General features: G+C 45.3%; 1 protein-coding gene and 1 long non-coding RNA gene across 6 annotated transcripts in view; one reads left to right on the forward strand and one right to left on the reverse strand.

Annotated features, from left to right (window-relative positions):
• Positions 1–19,482, forward strand: part of Ildr2 (immunoglobulin-like domain containing receptor 2) — a 61,868-nt gene that overhangs the window by 34,371 nt on the left and 8,015 nt on the right. For 4 of the 5 annotated variants that reach the window (XM_008769713.3, XM_017598996.3, XM_008769716.4 and 1 more), the window contains exons 4-8: positions 1,912–1,968; positions 5,061–5,207; positions 6,213–6,389; positions 14,365–14,478; positions 18,437–18,650. In XM_008769713.3, the coding sequence (XP_008767935.2) occupies positions 1,912–1,968; positions 5,061–5,207; positions 6,213–6,389; positions 14,365–14,478; positions 18,437–18,650 (709 nt within the window). The other variant, XM_039091405.1, reaches the window with a different exon arrangement.
• On the reverse strand, positions 833–18,443 carry LOC120096307 (uncharacterized). Its single transcript, XR_005492613.2, has 4 exons — positions 16,333–18,443; positions 4,976–6,086; positions 3,542–3,709; positions 833–2,179 (listed from the first exon to the last, which is right to left on the reverse strand). It is a non-coding gene; the product is annotated as an uncharacterized LOC120096307 (long non-coding RNA).

A 19,482-nucleotide genomic window follows, 5' to 3' on the forward strand; every position in this document is an offset into this window, starting at 1 on the left:
TAGCAGAGCTGGCCTAAAGCATCGGCCAATGATGATATTCTTTTAGAATATGCACGTAGCTTTCCAAAGGACCTGTTGCCCTTACAGGAGGCTTGACCAGGATGCACGTTACCATGGTACTCAACTGCTCCTGTGGAGAGTCAAAGAACAGAGCAAGCGACGGTCGCTTTCTCCCTACTCACCACTGTCTTTCCTCAGCGGCTGGATTCTCTCCTAGTGTCCCAGGTGCCTTTCCTCCCACCTTTGACCTTTGTCAAAGCTGCTTTTTGGTGGACTTCCTTATAGAAGAAGAAACCAGTGACTAGCTGTGACTTCTAGACTCAAAATGTAAACCACACATTTCGTTTTCTACACTTGATCCTAGCCAAAAGGCTGAGAAGCAATAAAGTTGTTTTCTAAATGAGCAAAACCCATGAGTTTTTTTTCCTCATATGAAAGTTGGACTATAGATGGATGGATGGGAAGGTATGGTGTGTGGTATACGATGAGTGTATGTGTGTGTGTGTGTGTGTGTGTGTGTGTGTGTGTGTGTGTGTCCAATCTGGATTAGTAGTACTTCCAAATATACCTCTTGCTACATCTAGTTAAATGAGAAGATTCATTTGTGTTTACCAGTTAGAGCTCAAACACACCAGTGTTATATAAACATCTCTAGATATGTTGTGGTCCAAGTCATTAACTAGGTTCATAATGGAAAGTCATCCTTGGTCTAAAACTACAACCCTCTGGACCCGTGGAATTATGATGTTCAACAGCTACATGTGGCTACTGAGCCCTGGAAATGACAATGTGCTGTGGATACTGGCATAAGTGAAAAAAAATGATTTAATTATTTCCGTTTGTGTGTACATTTTTAATGCTATTACTGGAAAAGCTAAAGTTACCAATGCAGTTAGCATTGCACTGTCATTGGATGGTGCTGTTCTGGAGATGTTCGCCATACTCTGAATTCAAGAAGGATTCAGGTGCATGCCTTACATGTACCACAGTGACCTTTTGTCATCCCAGGACAGATGGGACGTTTGCTATTTGCATCCTAGCAGAGCGTCCTACTTTGTTAGCAAAGTTCCAGGGTGGTAGTGATACCTCAGGCTATGGTGAAAACATGCAAAGTATCTTCTGTAAGTCAGACTCACGTCCTCCTTCAAATCACTTAGCGCCGTGTTTCCTGTGCAGCTCTTCAATTCCCAGAGTCCCCGAGGAGCACCTGTTCCGACACCAATCTTGAAGTTTCTATGCAATATCACACAGAAGGCACTTTTGCACATACGACGCCAGCTGTGGGTGCCATATGGAAAAACCATACCATATACATATGTACAGAGTATTTCTGAAGCCAGAAGGAGTGTAGAGGAGTGTGTAGCCAGTCTAGCGTTATCTTTTCATCGCCTTTGAACATTTTAATCATTGAGATATCTTCAAGCCATAAATAGAACCATGTAGCTAGTTAATTCTAAGTTAAAACCAAATATGTACTTTTGTTTTGATATGGACATGGGGCTGTGTATGGATTGTATGAAAATGTAGATTGAATGTTTAGATACAGATGGGTTTGACTTTCCACTGAAGTGTGTGGAGAAGGCTGTGTGAAAGCACGGGGCTGGAGCGTGTCAGTCTGCTCAAGCAGGGTTTCTCTCGTGGAGGCGAGATTTCCTCTTCCTATAGTCAGAGACAAGGCCCCGTTTCTGCTTCCACCTAGGGTAGGTGCACCCTTCCCCTTGGATGGCCACCCAAAGTGCTTGGTATAGCCATCCCCTTTGACCAGGCCCAGCCTTGATGTACCTCTCCTACCACAGAGTGTACAGAGCAGTGTGGCCCTGTGAGGGCTTGGCACCAGCGAGTGCCAGGAACAGGGCTGTGTTTTCCTTTGGAGTAACCTCTTCCTTCTTCTTTTCCTTCTGCTTCCTCTAGGCAGGACAGGGCTGCTTGCTGACCTCTTGCCCAGTTTTGCTGTGGAGATTATGCCAGGTATTCCACCATTTAACCCTTTATTTGCTGTCATCCATCATTTAACCCTTTATTTGCTGTCGCTCCATCTGTCTGCTTCTGCGTTAGTCACGAGTTACTTGTTAGGATTTGGTGGGGGGAGGTGCATTTATCTGTATAATGTTGGTTGTCTTTTCCCAGGATGAACTAATCCCCTTGGATAAGCCTTTTGTATACCTCCTTTTTCTAAGTCCTAAAAGAATAATGAGAATTAAGAGTAAGTGGAGATGGGGACCCAGTCCCCCCAGTGCATCTTCATTGCTTATCTCGGGATCCACCTCAGTATTTCATGTGTCCCCCGATATTTATATGTCCTTAAATATTATTTATCTGTATTCCTCCTTTCCTAAATTATATTCTTACCCATTCACTATTTTACAAACATGTTACAAGGACGTGCCTTTTGTAACATTAGCAAAAGTCTTTTTTTTTTTTTTTTAACTTAGGAAAGACGTGTCTTCTTTCCGGCCAAAGCATGCATTCCCAGACCTATACTTGTATATTTAGACTCTGGAAATTCCTAGGCATCCATGGACCATATGTCAAGATCCCTAACCCAAATAAAGATCTGCATCTCTTCATATAGCTGCAGGTGAAGGTACCAGCCAGACACACCAATCTGGTGCTGAACTCTAACTTGGAATTGAAGGAGGTTCAGGGGGGAACTGAAACTGAATTATAGAAAGGATGACACCCATAAAAGGAATAGCAGAGGGTATAATTAGCTTTGATTTCTGCCATTGTTGTTAAGGTCCTCCCAATAGCAACAGAGAGATGTGAAATAATTCTGCCTGTTGGTTTTGGATTGATTAAAACTTTAAGAAATGTCCAGAGTCTTCAAAGTCCAGCCTCACTAATTGTTCTTTTATGAATTAATCCAGCCTTTTACCTTTAGTTGGCCAACCAAACTCAGACCTTTTCCTCATTGCTATTACGGTCAAGGACACAGAGAGACATTGTAACCACTCTTACCAAGACTTCCCTCCATTTTTAAGCACTTATTTACACAGATAAAAATGTCACATACAGTGTTTCAAAGTAAAAAAAAAAAATGTATCTTCCAAGTGCAAGCAAGAGTTTCTGTATTTTATATCCAGTTCTGTTCACCTCGGTTTCCTTCTCTTTGACCCTACAGTCCCGTCACTGATTTGTTTATTTATTTACCTATCTATTTATTTATTTAGAAGGGCTATTGTTACTGTAGGCTTGTCCCATCTGGTACTTGCTGTGAGCCTAGGCTAACTTTCAATTCACAGCAATCCTCTTTTTTTTTTTTTTTTTTTTTCGGAGCTGGGGACCGAACCCAGGGCCTTGCGCTTCCTAGGTAAGCGCTCTACCACTGAGCTAAATCCCCAGCCCCAGCAATCCTCTTTCTGAAGAAAGCTAAGGAAGTGCTAAGATTACAGGCAGGATCTGCCTAACAGAGCTCAGACAGCATTCGTTTGTTTCTCAATATAATCTGGTAGTCCTTTATCCCTAACTGCTTCAATTCCCTCCAGCTGACCCAAAAAACCTCAGCGATAAACCGATAAACCTTCTTAAGTTATTTACTTACAAGGCTTGGGTTGCTTGCTATTGGTTATCCTCTCCAAGAATGTTCTCCACACAGTTCAAGACAGACACAGAGTTTTCTCATTCTCTAGAAAGGTTGGCTTGGACATCAATGTACTGAAGTTGGATAAGAGGGAGCCATTCAGAAAATGTCGAGCTGTTTGTTTTCTCTCTGAAGAAATGATGCCCCAACCAAAGGTCAAATGAGTCAACAACTGTCCCAAAACTCTTTACATGTAAAAGTCACATTCTCAGGTCCTCAAATGAATATTCATTGAATGGGAGGGACAATTAATAACCAAACTTTAAGAAAAACAATATCGGGTTGGGGATTTAGCTCAGTGGTAGAGTGCTTGCCTAGCAAGCACAAGGCCCTGGGTTCGGTTCCCAGCTCCGAAAAAAAAGAAAAAAGAAAAAAAAAGAAAAACAATAACTACTGAAGCTTATTTTGGAGGGATTTTGAGTGGATGGTTTTCAACCATCTTGATCTTTTGGCTTTTAAGGGAAGCCTGGCTCGTACCAGAGTGTCCAAGTCTCCAGGAAAGATGTGGGCTATTCCCAAGCCCAATAGCATTGAGACAAGTCACCCGAGGGTCGTAGTCACTGTTATGTAAGCCGGATATAATTTGCCTCCTTTTAAATCTTTTGAATGAGCAAATTGAAGGAAATTCATGTTCAGACTCAGACAGAGTTAGGAAAATTATAGAAGTTGACAAACACATTAGCTGTTCTATTCACCAGCTCTTGAGTCACTAAATTCTTGGCTATGCTGGCTGGCTGGCTGGCACAGCCATCTTGAGTATGATCATACCAAACCCATACCCTGGGGATGGGGGCTATATCTCTATTTGAACCTATGCCTCCACCCCACTAACATTGGATAGTTATTGAAGTATAAGCAAGTTTGGACCTCTGCCCTGGAGCAAATGACAGGAAAGATACCCCAGGGAAGCAGATGAATGCACTCTGAGCCTGGACCACATAAAGGTCATCTACATAGGCCATGGAGGTGCACAGGCCTACTCCAGCTGAGAGATTTACAGGTTTTTTTGTTTGTTTGTTTGTTTGTTTGAGGTGGGGTCTCACTTTGTAATGCAGGCCTCTTTGATCTTTCTATCTCATCCTTCTCTGTGCCGGAACTAAAACTGTGGCCCACTATGTAAGGCAAGATTGACTTCGTTATAAAAGACATGATTTACAGGATCCACCAGTTAGGAGCCCAGCACACAGGATCCCGCCCCTCAGCTTTTGTCCTACCTTTGTTCCGGTTAGGAACCCCAAAGTCTCCAGTCACAGGGCTTGATGCGCCCCAAGAGATATAGGTCACCTGGTTCTCTTTTCTCAGTGCCCTAGCATTTCTCATTCTACGTTCTTCATGAGTCTGGGGCCCCTATATCCCGGTTAGATGTCCTTTCTTCCCCAGATCCTCCCCACTCACCACTTTTGCAGGTAGACACCCATCCATGTATGCCGTGTCCTGAAGGGGGGCTACCTCGAGTAGATTTCTTTGTGCATCCTTCCAGAGTGGGTGTTTGTCGGCCTGGTAATCCTGGGGATCTTCCTGTTCTTCGTGCTGGTGGGGATCTGCTGGTGCCAGTGCTGCCCTCACAGTTGCTGCTGCTACGTCCGCTGCCCATGCTGCCCAGATTCCTGCTGCTGCCCTCAGGCCTGTGAGTAGGGAATCTGTGGGGAGGTCTGGAACCATCTGAAGAAATGTCACCTCTTCATCTGACAGCCATGAGCCCTGAGTTCCTCCTCCACCCCTTCCCTCTAGCTTCAGGGAAGGCCGTTCTTGTTCTCCGCCTCACCTCCATGCACGTCAGTCTCTCTGCATGCGGTGTATCCACATGTCATGCATTCCTATTGCTCATGGATATTGCAGACTAAAGGAAGGGCAGGGTCAGAATGGAGATGTTTGGGGTAAAGCTGCGCCCTCTCCTTGGAGCACTCAAACAGAGAAAACCTACACTGGTCATTGTCCTTCGGTGCAGGGAACACCCTCCGTTTATAAGTGGAGCATAAAAACTGTGACATTTGGCTACCATCCAGCAGACACCTATGAGTCCGTTTACCCATAACACAAGCAAGGCCCCCACAGGGATCCGTCTGCATTTGGGGATGCACATGGTTAGCTTACTGGCCAAGCCCATGAAGGCATTGAGTTTGACATTCCAACCATAAACCAAATACATCTTCAAAGAGAGAGGCACATTCTATCTTGAGAACCTTTAGGAATGAGACAGTTCCAGAAGGGCCTGGGTGACTGTCTCTGTTTTTAAAAACACAGACGGGGGCTGTGTGTGTACCCAGTGCTTGCTTTGCCTCCTGGAAACATCCCTGGATGACCATTTTGCTAACCCCCTCTGGGGGAACCATGGTAGCTTCTAGACAGGACAGTTCCAAGTGGAGAACAATGGCTCCTAGATCCATTTCAGTGTTGTTCAGTAGCCAGATTCTAAACACTGCCGTTCTCATGTGGCTGCCTTTCTCATGGAGCTGGAGGAATCCAAGGGGAGTGGTTCCAGTGATTCCAGTGAACCAGTTCCGTCCTGGAAGAAGGAACAGATGTTTGTTTAGGAACTCCCTTGAAAGAACAGAACCTCAGGGATTCTGGGTGTGAGGGTTGAGGAGGGTGGGGCTACATAATCTCTCTTGCTCTTCATCTCCCTCCACAGTGTATGAAGCAGGGAAAGCAGCCAAGGCCGGGTACCCTCCCTCTGTCTCCGGTGTCCCTGGCCCCTACTCCATTCCCTCTGTCCCTTTGGGAGGAGCCCCCTCTTCTGGCATGCTGACGGACAAGCCTCATCCACCTCCCTTGGCACCAAGTGATTCCACTGGAGGAAGCCACAGTGGTAAATGTAGTCCCAGACTGCCCCGCCCGATACTTGACTTGGGCCCTTCCCTCATTCCTTGTTGATAAGGACAGTTAGTTCTTCCGAGATGTATCTTTGGGAAAACAGTGATCTCCATTCCAGAAACCGGGCCCTGAGGCAGATATCTTTTGGGGTGCACATCAGACTTCCCAGGGGCTAAAACACACCCTGAGTCTCGCTCTCCGGTTCATGTTCTCATTAACCAGAACTATAAAGAGAGGAGTTTGCTTCTTAAACAACGATCAATCAGGTGGTTAATAGTGATCTCACGTCCACCTAGTGTCCAGGACTATATCAGGGAGTGTGAGGGGCAATAGAATGTGTAGACTATGGTTTCTCAAAGGAGGGAATGGACCATCGTTGAGACAGTTCAATGCTGAAGAATATGGCTACTTAGATTCCAAGGATAAAAGAGCTGGAATTTCTACTGCGTCTTCTTGGAGGAGATGAGATCTGAACTGGACCGGGATGGATGAGAGATATTTAGGAAAACTGTGTGGCTGCTGACTGTCCCAGCCAAGGAAGGTCAGTAGTACAGTGGAATCCCGGAGCACAGAATGTGAACGTTTCAGTGTGCAGCCTGTTAGGCTGCCTGGAAGAAGACAGAAGGGTTTGCTGGAGACTACAGTCGGCCTTGATGCCTGTCCAAAAGACCAAGTGAGAGCCGCTCCGGGCAGATTGTTCAGAGGAGAGCTGGCAGGCGGTAAGGTGGGAGAGCGGCTCGGGGACAGAAAACAAAGCTCTGAACACATCGTTCAGGTGTATGAGCATCTGGCTTATGGCGGAGATGGTGGGAGTCACAATTTCAAGTGAACCTGAGAAATACTTTGAAAGAAAAAGAGATGTTAAGAAATAAAGCAAGGGTAGAAGACTTCAGGATGACCCCAAGTTATCCAACACTACAGATCAGAGGCAGAAATTAGATCATTGGTCAAGAGGGCTGGTTAGGGGGCAGTGAGCTTCATTAGGGATAAGTAGAGAGGCCAAGGGGCAAAGCAGGGTGGAGAGGAGAGACATGTTGAATTACAGCTTACCTGGAGGCATCTGAACAGTGTTGCATGGCTGTGAAGGGTGAGGCTGTGCGTGGTTGACAATTTGTGTGTGGGGGAGGTGAGAATGGGTGCCCAGCCCACATGATGAACCTCCAGTGCCTGGCTATGGCAGGAGTAGGTATCCTCAGTGAGTAATTGGTATTTGTGGTTTTTTTTTCTCTTCCCTAGAACTATTAGTAGAATTCTGACGTCTGAGACTGAGGATGAGTCACAAACTGAGAAGGAAAGGCTAATGATCAAGGATGTGCAGGGAAAGCAAGAGACAGACAGCATAGTCCATTTCCCTGGAGGGAGGAGTGGGCAAAGGAGGCCAACTGGACCGCCATGGCGCAGGCTTCCAGTCCCACCTTTTCTTTTCTCTATATCAGCAGGACTCCTTCACCTTACTCTTCATTTAATGGATTATCATAATAAACTGTCTTATTAATAAGCTAGCAAGTATTTCCTCTCTCCATGTTTTTCTTTTTCTTTCTTTCTTTTTTATGTTTTCGTTTTTAAACAGGGGCTCTGGCTAACCTGAAACTTGCTGTGTAGACCAGGCTGGCCTTAATCTTTCCTCTCTTTCTGCTTGGTGCAGTTGGACATCATTTTGGCCCCATCCCATCAGACTAACCAATTGCAATTGGAAGTAGGAAAAAAATGTGTTAGGACAAGAATTCCCAAGACTCAGTAGTTGCTGACGTGGCTGCTCACACGGTCTGGTAGCATTCGTGCAGGACAGATTTCTTTCTACTGCGCTGTCCTCTTTAGCACATGCTTCATCCTGTGGGCTGGTCCCCTTGATGACAGCAATAGTTAGGAAAGGCATCTGTGATGAGCTATGTAGAAAAGAGCCCTGCAGTTGCCACATGAGAGAGGAAATAAGGATCCCTGACTCCTGTTCCCACCGGTTACAGCTGTTCCTCAAGTCCTTCTCTGTTGCTATGACAAAAGGTGGGCTTCTCCCCAGCTGATCTGGGTCCATCCCCTTCAGGGTGTTGACTGAATATCCACACTTCATCGGGTTTACACCTCCCAGCTCTGACCTTCTGTCTTGGTGTCTCTTTCCTTTCACCATTCAAAACATGCTGGTGTCTCTCCTGTAGGAGTACAGCCATTTGTAAAACACCCCAACATCGCTTCTCCATTTGTCCTCCACTCCTCGCAGCCAAACTCCTTGAAAGAGCTTTTAATAGTCAATGTCTCTGTTTCCTCCCCTCTCACCAACTGAGCTAACTTCCTTCTTGTTCTTGCCAAGCTGTCTGATTGCTGCTTCTCAACCCTCAACCTCTCTTCTCTAAAACCCTGGCTGCTCCTGATGCAATTGTGCCTCTGTGCCTTTCTGGCTCGACGTTCTATTCATTTCGACGTTCTGTTCATTTCTCTACCTGTTCTGACAGTCAGTGCCTCTTTCTTTCTCTGTACGTCTTCCTGGCATTGGTGTTCTTGCTTGGTCTGTGGTCTGCTCTCTGCAAAGTCCTATCTACTCCCATAGCTTCAGCCACCATCATATGCTGATTTCCAGTCACGACTTCCTAGACTTCTGCAGCTAAGACCCTTATAGCCAACTGTTTCTGAATGTCTCCAGCCGGATGTCTTACAGGCGGTTAAACCTTAGCCTCTAGGAATTCAGTCTACCCTTCCTCCCCCTCCCGCTTCTTTGCTTTTCTACTTCAAACCAGAGTCTACATAACTCATCTAGGTCGGTGGCATCATCATCCGCCTAGCAGCTTCACTCCTCTTGTCCAGTCTGTCACCAAGGCCTTCAGCATATATTTCAACCTTGAACTGTTTCATTTCCCTCCATCCCTACCCTAACTATCTTGGTCCTCATTCCCACTTCCTCCTGCCTTGCTTACTGAATCAGCTCCTCCCCTTACTCCTGCCCTGCCCTCGTCCATTTTATCTGAATATACCTGGACTCCATTCAGGCAAGAGAATGGCAAGATAAGTAGGGTTTTTGAAATGTCATTTTAAAATTAATAGAGATGTGTGTCTATATATATGCCTACTGTATGTACACAGAATATGCAAATTTTAAGACTCACTTCTCCCACAGTTGAGCTGCTGTCACCCTGGGGGTGGAATCTGGCAGCTCTTCCATCACCCATAAACAGCCTTTCTGAGCTCATCAGGATAGGACAGGAAGAACAAGCCTATACCCAGGGAAGTACACCTGGGAGACCGCCTGCACATAAACAGCCTTTCTGAGCTCATCAGGATAGGACAGGAAGAACAAGCCTATACCCAGGGAAGTACACCTGGGAGACCGCCTGCACAAGGTTTATAAGTCAGATCTAGCCTATAAATGGGGAAATTGATTGAAAAAAAATCCAACCTTAGTTAGGTCAAAATAGCAGCTTAAATGACAAGTTTTTTTAGCTTATAGTTTAGCATGTCGGGTAATTTCCTAATGTCCTCTCTCTAGTAAAGTTAAAATTAGAAAAGTAATGAGAGAGAGGCTGAGGCATGAAGAGATACACAATCCAAAGGACTTGGACCTGGCTTATCTGGAAAACAGAAATAAATCATCCACGACCCTGAGCTGAAACACCACCAGGAGAAGTCATTTTCTAAATATGCTGGGCCTCAGCCAACAGTCTAGGACATTTTTTATTAAAATACTACCACACTTCAAAGCTTTCTCCTGCCTTTAAATGATAGATAACCAACAACCTGATACAGTTTCAGGCAGGATTTTGGTTGGTTAGTTTGCTTTAATACATGCATGTGCGCGAGCATGCACACACACACACACACACACACACACACACACATATATACACACACAAACACACACACACATACACATACACAAACACACACATACACACATACACACACCACACACACACATACACACATACACAACACACACACATACATACACACACATACACACACATACACACATACACACACATAAATACACATACACATAAACACACACACATACACACATAACACACACACATAAACACACATATACACACATAAACACACATACACACATAACACACACACATAAACACACATATACACATAAACACACATACACACACATACACACACCACACACACACACACATACACACACATACACACAAACACACACACAAACTAGATGACCTTGGATGACTTCAAATGTGTTATGTAGTCCAAGCTAGCGCCAATTCAGTGCCTCAGTATCCCATGTACTGGTGCCATAGGCATGTGCCACAATGCAGAGCTCTACCTGTTTGCAAATCGAGGGATAATCTATAGTTGGTGCTGGTAGCTCATACCTACAACCCCAGCTCTCAGGAACGGAGGCAAAAGGAGCCACAAGTTTGAGACCAACCTGGATTGCACAGCAAGTTCAAAACCAGCCATTTCAAAAGGATTTATGAATGTTCCCGCTCTCAAAGAAATTAGAAAATTGTAGTCTATCAGTATCATTGTTGGAGGTTTGCTAAAGGAAATAAAATGGGTAAGAAATACGGAGGAGTATATGAAGAAACTGTAACACAGTCAGAAAGGAAAGTCAGAGAGGGTGAGGAAAGATTTCTCTGGTGACTCAGATGCTCTTGAGTACGTATGAGACACAGAGCCAGATTCTATGGAAATGCGAGAAGAATTTAGTGTGCTCCACAATCAAACTTGCAGCTTATAATTTTATATAAAAATATCCACACCCTTTAAAGGGAGAATTGTTTTGATTTTTAGCAACTAAAACCGAACGGATGATGCTCATACGTCTGAAGAGCAATCATTTGCTTCTGTCTTTTGACAAATTAGCAGAATTTACATCTCTGAGGTCAAAGGTGGAGGAGAGGTCAAAGTTGAAATATTCTGTCACAGCGGGGTCTCTTTTTAATGAATATTGAAAGCTGAAACTGTTCTCTTCCCACGGGGCTGCAGTTACGGTATATTCTCGGAGATTGATAACCTAGGCATACAATCTAATCTGTATCATAACAAGGAGTGTAATTTTTTCTAACGACACTGGAAACAATCTAAACTCTACTCCCAGCTCCTCCATGTGGCTCAGCATAGATGCTCCCCCCAGTCCCGTCTCCTGGGAAACAGCTAGTACCTGGTCACAGATAGTAACAACCTCTCTGACCCATGGCTTTTATTTTGGCATCACTACGTGTTTGCTGTAAAAGTGCTCCCCATGTTAAGTACAGCCATGCTGACATTCCTCCCTTAGAAAATGGCCATGGATCATGACAGACACAAAACTTCTTGCTTCCCCAGGCTACCATTCAAATCCTTCCCTTCCTGGTTAAAATTCTCCAGTAAACCGCCCACAGAGCCTCCTATGCCATACTCGGTAACCCACAAAACACTGCTAGTCACAGATTTCATTCACTCATTCATTCATTAATTCATTCATTCACCCATTTAAGCCTCCATCCATTCATTTGAACGTGCATGTTTTGGGCATCTAAAATGTGCCAGGGTCTGTGCTAGAGACTAGAGTTACATAGGCCACAGAGAAATCTAGTGATTGTCTTCAGGGAGATTACAGGCTATGGATTAAATGCCAATGGTAGACTTTCTGAGGAGGCCATGAACCCCCTCCAGAGGCTGGAGACACTCACCAAATCTTTAAGTACTCGTTATATATATAAAACACAGTCTTAGGCACATGGAAATCTTAAATTATAATGTCACCAAAAATTTTTAAGAAGATTACAGGCATCTATATAAAGAACTTGGAACAAACGAGAATATATTAAGGCCTATAATACAAATTCACATCAAATGATTTTTAAGTTAGGGAAAAAAAGATTGGAACAGAGAGAGAGAGAGAGAGAGAGAGAGAGAGAGAGAGAGAGAGAGAGAGAATGAATTATAAGAACCAAAGGACGTTCCTTGGAAGAGGTGGCATTTAAGATACCCCGATTCATTGCCTAGCACTCAAGTGCCCCGTCAATTTGCTTTTAGCTGTCTCTCTTCTTGAAGTAATTACATGGAAACTGAGTCCTGATGGGTCTTCATTCTCTGGAGGTCCCTCACTAAACCAGCCCCGGCACGCCCAGACCCCGGCTTCTCAGCCCTGCACCTCATCCATCAGACATGGTTACCTTGCTACAGACACAGCAGTTCTGTGGGATAATTGCATTTTAATTGAACTGTCTGTACTACTCCGTAAATGCCTCTGCAGAGGTGGAAGGGTGTGTAGCTTGGTGAATAAAGTCGTTTCTGCTAATAATTCCTTCTGCGTAGGTTTTATGGATGGACCTCAGCTCTGGGAGAAGGTGCCACTGAAAAGTACGAGCTGAGAACTCATTAATTTCTCTGTAAGTCATTTCACATGTGGAGATGGACGCGGCCTGCCCAGTATTCTCTCACGTGGAAAGTCCGTGCACCTGCAAAAAGATGTGTGGGCGGCTTTTTCCTTCAGTGCTTGGGATGTGATTACAGCCCTGTAGAATTTTATATTTCAATCTTTCATGTAAAGAACTTGAGGACAGAGGGCTTTGTCCACAGTTATGCATCCAGAGACATAAAACATCTCTTTTATTGAATGCATAGGCATTCTGTGTGTGCACCACTGGGGGCCAGAAGAAAGGCCCATGCCTCAGACCTTACCCTCCCTGGTGTGGTCTAAAGACTATGTCTGCTGCCTCCTTCGGCTTCACTATTTTGCCTTCTTCATCTACCTCTTTTAAACCAACCAACCAACCAACCAACCAACCAACCAACCAACCAAAACCAAAAACAAACCCTGCCCCTCCCTCTACACTTTAGAGAGTTTTGACACCCTAATCCAGTTAAGCTTCAGCCAGTGAGACCACACAACTCGGTGCTGCCAAGTATTTCTTGTTATGCCCTAAAACTCCTCCTTTGCCTGAGTTTTCAACCACAAAATATGGCTACTTAAACCTCCTTTAAAACTTAAAGTTACGTGCAGGGACAACAGTCCCTACGTGTGTGGTCATGAAGAACAGCCATCCTGGTAAAGGTCAGCAGAGCACCGGGCACATTGTCAGTGTCCTGTATGTGTTGTCTGGTTGCCCCTCATGCCCCCTCCTCATCCTCATTTCCTCCTATTTGTCTGCTATGCCTATTGTCCTGTCACCCATTGGGCTGGTGTGGGGCTAGACTTACGTGATGCAGGGCATTAACAGGTTGGGAACTGATGGAGATCTAGGGGATAGGATTATTTCCCCTGCTTTTTGGGGGGGGGGGGATTTTATTAAGCCCTGGAAAATAAACCCACCTGTTTCTAACCACAGAGCAGCAGGTCGAGTTAAATTAGTCACATCTGAAATGTGGCATCCCTTTTCCTAAAAGGAAAATGCTAAGGAAATAAGCTGGAAGTGTGATTAGAAATCTCTCTGTTGTGCGGCTTGTTTTGTGCCTCTGTGTATGTAGTCTAGAATCTAATATTAGCTCTTAGGCACGCACCATCCAGTTTAAGGGATTTTTCCCCCCCATCTCCCAGGCAACTAGAGGCTTTCAGCCTGCCTCTGTGGGAGTCTGGGATGCTTGGAGATCTGTCTGTCTTAAAGTTAGTGCACCTCTACCAAGCGAAGGTAAGGACTTCACGCTGGAGACTGACATGTGCCCTCAACCGAGAATGGGGTCTCTTTCCCTTCTGGATAGCGTGAGCTTGCTCCTCCGCTGGAACTCAAAAGCCATGCAGAGAGGAGCCTTTAGCATAGCTGTAGAGGTTCAGACGACAGGAGGGAAACTAGCAAATGACTGAAAAGCGCACTGCGGTGGATTTGCTTGTTGACCTCCAGGATCTACGTCCCGATGACGTCCTCTGATGGAGGATCTGAAGTGTACCCCCCCGTGTATAAACTGTGGTTTATTATTTCTGGGTGATTGTTCTGACTGGGAACTGTGGTTTCTGCTTGGTAAAAATGAGTGGAGGCCTCCTTTTCGTTTTCTGTTTTTAGCTCACCCTCCTGTGCTTTCTTCCACAGTTCGCAAAGGTTACCGGATCCAAGCTGACAAAGAGAGAGACTCCATGAAGGTCCTGTACTATGTCGAGAAGGAGCTGGCTCAGTTTGATCCAGCCAGGAGGATGAGAGGGAGATGTGAGCATCTGTTCGTTTCGGGTGATCAGGGCTTCATTAAGGATTTGGTAGCCGAAGAGGAGATGGGGAGGGTCATCGGATTTGAAGCTGTGAGCCAGTAGGCTTGACACTACCCCCGAAAAGTACCTCTAAGAACACGGAAGGGAATAGAAGGGGATTCTAGTGGCAGTGTGCAGTAGTCACATGTGGTTGTGGGGGCAGTCTGTGTCCATTGCTATGACGACGACATAATCCTGGCTTTATAATGTTTCATTCGAACAGTCCCCTCATATTACTCTATAAGCAATCCTCAAAAAACAGTTACTCAAGACGTGGGATGGCTCAAGCAGTACAGTCATTGCTGAGCGAGTATGAACTCAGATTCCTCACACTAGTGCAAGCACGAGGACCCACGGACCAACAGAGGACATCTCTAGCCCCAGCCCAGAGCTGGCAGAGACAAGCCAATCCCAGGAGTTCAATGGGCACCCATTCTACTCAGTCAGCAAACTCAGGTTCAGTGAGAGAGTCTTTTTCAAAAAGTAAGGTCAAGAATATCAAGGAAGATATGTCAACCTCTTGCATTTACATACATGAGCACATGCACATGTGCACAGACACACATGCACACTCAAGTGAACATTCACTATCAGCTTCTTCCAACCTGAAAGGCCCTAGTATTGAACCACCCAGAGGCTGACTTACCACATGGAGGGGTCAATGAATGTGAAAGAAGAAATCTAGTAAATAAATCTAGGGGAAAGAGGCTGGCTTCCCTCTGAGATGCCCAAACCATAGAGATTTCAGGGTGAGCAAAGAGACTGCACTTCTTGTCAAAGAACCGTTTAATTAGTAAGTCTGTCGGTGGCAGGGCCCCAACCCTTAACTTATCCAAAGCCCTTGGAGGCTGCAGCTGACACTGCCGATTCTTTAGAGTGGGTTCCAAATTACTGTCTATCATGGGAGGCAGAACAGGGCAGGTCTGACTCGGATGGGCTAATTATCAAGAGGTGCTGGCAAGCCTGCTAGTGAGGTCACTAGGCACTTTCTTTGAACCCTCTTCTTCTTGGAACCAACAAGAGACATGATGGAGCTGTTGGGGAAACAGTCCCAGACTGGAGGAACTTTATTCAGATTAAGGACAACATATTCCACCCAGTTTTACAATTCTAAATTCATCCTGTCTGGGCTGCAGCCATGGCTGCATCCTCCCACCTCGTGGACTATAAAAAGACCATCTCCAGATTGGAATGTCAGGAATGCAGATGTCACCACACTTGACAAGCTGGTTGTAACAGTGTTGTCATGGATCTCTGTAAGGGGACAGAGACAGAGAGAGCCCTAGATCAAGGAGAAGCCAGGCAAGAAATCTACCAGTATCACAGCTTAGAGGAAAAGTTAATGACAGAGATCAAAAGGATGCACTTGAGTGTATGTGGCTTATCTTGGGCTGACTACCTTGACCTGAAAGGTATTCAGGAACTGGCTGGTCTCAGCCTGGTGGAGCCTCAGAGTTGAAAGGGATTGGAGAGCTGCTCCATGTCAGCTTGTGCAGTGTTCAGATGAGGAAGCAGAAGCTCAGGGAGTATATCGATAGAATTAGAAGAACTCAGATGGGATGATTCCCAATCTCGTGACTCAGGCACAAAAGCTTTTGAGCTAAGGCTAGACTGGCCTCCTCACTGTGATATAACCAGTGCTAGCATGTGGCCAGGGCCTAGACTAGAACTCAGACCACCAAGTACCTGTGGATTGACAGTACAACAGTTGTGTGGACGGACACAGGAACAATTTACTCTGAAGGTTGGCTCTATTCCAAAGAGCAGGGCGGATCAAGGACTGGGGCCATTTTTAAAAATCTCATAAAATAGATACCTTGGTTTCACAGATTCTGTAAGAATTGGGGGTGTGACGTCCAGGTTCTTGAATTTGCTGGCCACTGTGGTTCTCCTTTGGTAATCACTCCTAGATGCTTACATTCTTGGGATGTCTAGAACAAGAATCTACAAACAATATCTCCTGGACACACGTATAGATAACAATTTCTGGTTTTTGGTTTTTTTTTTTAAAGTTTTATTGGATCGCAGCCAGGATAACTTGCTTATCTATGTCCTATAACTTCTTGAGTGGCAGAACTGAATGGTTCTAACCAGTGTGGCTCACAAAACCTGAAATGTTTATTCCCTGGCTGGTCCTTTACAGAAAGCGTTAGTGTATCCCCGTCCCACACTGGCATTATGTCTGTCAAGGGCTGCGCTGACGTCATGTTCTACTTGGCAGAAAGTTTAGTGTAACATACACCCTGGACAGCTTGTTACTATGAGTGGTCAAATGGTGACAGTTCTTACAATCAGGAAAAATGAAAAGGGTCAAGTATTCCTTAAAATTTAGAGAAAGATCTGAGCCAACGATGTAACTCGTGGGGATTGTGAGGGAACATTCTAGATTTTAACCAATAGTCTGTGAGCTGCTTTCTTCGAAGATGGGCATAAAGGCTGGAGAGGTGGCTCGGTGGGGAAGAGTGCTTGCTGTGCAGGCATGAGGACCTGGCTTTAGATCCTGGCATGTATGTGAAAAGCTGGTCATGGTTGCAGTTTCCCGTAACTCCCGCTCTGTGAGGGGTAGAGACACCAACCAGCCTAGCTCCAAATTCAGTGAGAGAATTAGGTGAACACGTAAAGTCCTCAGGCTTCCAGATACCAACACACACCACATCTTTCTCTTTAAGAGGTTTATGTTTAAATTTTGATTATAATTTAATACCAAATGATCCCATGAGTAAATTGTCACCCCTGTGTGCTCTCAGTTAAGGCAACACTAGGAGGTCCTGCTGTTGTATAAAATTCCTCCGACCCTCCCATTCCCACAGGGGATGGAAGGAAGGCAGAGGGAATCCAAGAAAACACATCTCTGCCTCCCACCTCTACTCTTGGCTTTACCTTTCACCCAGCAGCAAGGACTAGTAAATGTTGTCTCTAATAGTATTTTTGAAGTCTCAGTGGAAAGATTTAGAAAACAAGTGGATTCAGTTACATTACAAATAGGTCACTAGATTTAAGTAAAACAAATCCAATACATTTCTAAGTTTTTAAAATAATCAACATTTCTGTTATTTTTTTCTAGCCTACATCATAATTCTGGTCCTAGTTCATAAGTGATTCTTATGAACTTCACAAAGCCAGGAAACGAGAAAGCTGTGACCACACCCTTTATATTTTTTAGGCAGGGGCCAGAGTTCAAGCTACAGCCCAAAGCCTGAGTCCATCTTCCAAACTTCTGGCCTGGTCACTCGTGACCACAAATACCTGGAATCCCTTGGTAGGGAGGGGAACAGCTCTAGCCTGGTCTTAGATCTGGTGCTCCTTGGGTAGGGTATTAAACAACACGATCACGGTCTAAAAGGTAAGTGTGCTGAAACCAGGTGTATATGTCCTCTATGCCTTGACTTAGAACTCTTTGGAGAACAGAATGGCTGAGGGGAGCAGAATGGGCCTCTTCTAAAAGCAGGGTGTTCATACTGGCTCTAAAGACCCCTTTTTGGGACTGGGCCAGCCGTAGGGAAGATGTTATTAGTAATGGCTTTTTTTTTTCTCTTTGTTTCTTTTGGCCCAATATGGCCTGGGTCATTGAAATTCATCACAGAAATTATATAGGACAGAGAAGAACATTTGAACAAGAGAAATGTACCAGGAGGCCAGCTGCAGACAGCCTGAGTTCTAGGAAGCCTGCCTTAGGTAGAACAGAGGCAATTGTCTTCCCAATCCAAGAACAGCATGTAGGAAGCCTCCATCTCTGTAAGCAAGCTGGGTTTGGCTTGGAGCCAATTCCTGCTGAGTAACACAAATACCACCTGTGCCAGTCTACTGCACACAACCGATCAGGACCAAGGCTCCCAGGCGGGAGCTTATAGAATATGTGAACTCAGCCCTTAGTAGCACTCGCCTTTAGAAAACTGTGATGCTTGCTTTTGTCCCTGCAGATAACAACACCATCTCAGAACTCAGCTCCCTGCATGACGATGACAGCAATTTCCGCCAGTCTTACCACCAGATGCGGAATAAGCAGTTCCCCATGTCTGGGGACGTGGAGAGCAATCCTGACTATTGGTCAGGTGTCATGGGAGGCAACAGTGGGACCAACAGAGGGCCAGCCCTGGAGTATAACAAAGAGGACCGTGAGAGCTTCAGGCACAGGTGACTGCCATGAGTGGGAAGGGGCCACTGTGTGTCTGTTCTTCTGTTTCTAGAGCCTGTGGAATATCTCTCTCTTAACCTACATGACACCCTTGTGATACGTCTGAGAAGTAGTCATTCAAGCCTATTGAGTGTCCTGTAACGAATCCAGACACTCTTTATCTGTTTTATCCTATAACCTTTAAAGGTTCCCGCCCACCATGTCCACTGCCCTGATCATAAGAACAGTAATCATTCCATATCTCTCATAATTAGTCCTTATACTTCTAAAAAGCGCCACTGCTATTGTTTCTATTTTAGGCTGAGGAAACAAAGTTGCAGATGCCAAGGAACTTGCCCAGCGTGATAAGTCCAACCAACATTTAATAATCTGGGGGCTGGGGATTTAGCTCAGTGGTAGAGCGCTTACCTAGGAAGCACAAGGCCCTGGGTTCGGTCCCCAGCTCCGAAAAAAAGAACCCAAAAAAAAAAAAAAATCTGTGTGGCAGCTTCATCTCTGAATGGCCTGCACCCGTTCTGTCCTCCAAGGACAGTAGACCCCCCTATCTTTCCCTTACCCACTGCAGAGGTCTCAGGCCTCCTGACTTAACTGGTAACTTGGTCCCTGCCTCAGAGAGAGGGACAGTCCTTTCTATGTCACCAAATATCCCTGTCTCCTGGGACCAGAGCTGTGTGTTGCTGTTTGCTATGGTGGTTGGAGTAACTCGTGTGACTGTCACCCAAGGGTCTTATCACGATCAGAAACTGGCCTGTGCTTTTCTGCACTACACAAGGTCTTTTCAGATACACAACTCCATTCTCGTCTTCCATACCAATTCATGAGAGAGCTAGG

The sequence above is a fragment of the Rattus norvegicus genome, chromosome 13, assembly GCF_036323735.1.
Source record: "Rattus norvegicus strain BN/NHsdMcwi chromosome 13, GRCr8, whole genome shotgun sequence".
NCBI lineage: Eukaryota > Metazoa > Chordata > Mammalia > Rodentia > Muridae > Rattus > Rattus norvegicus.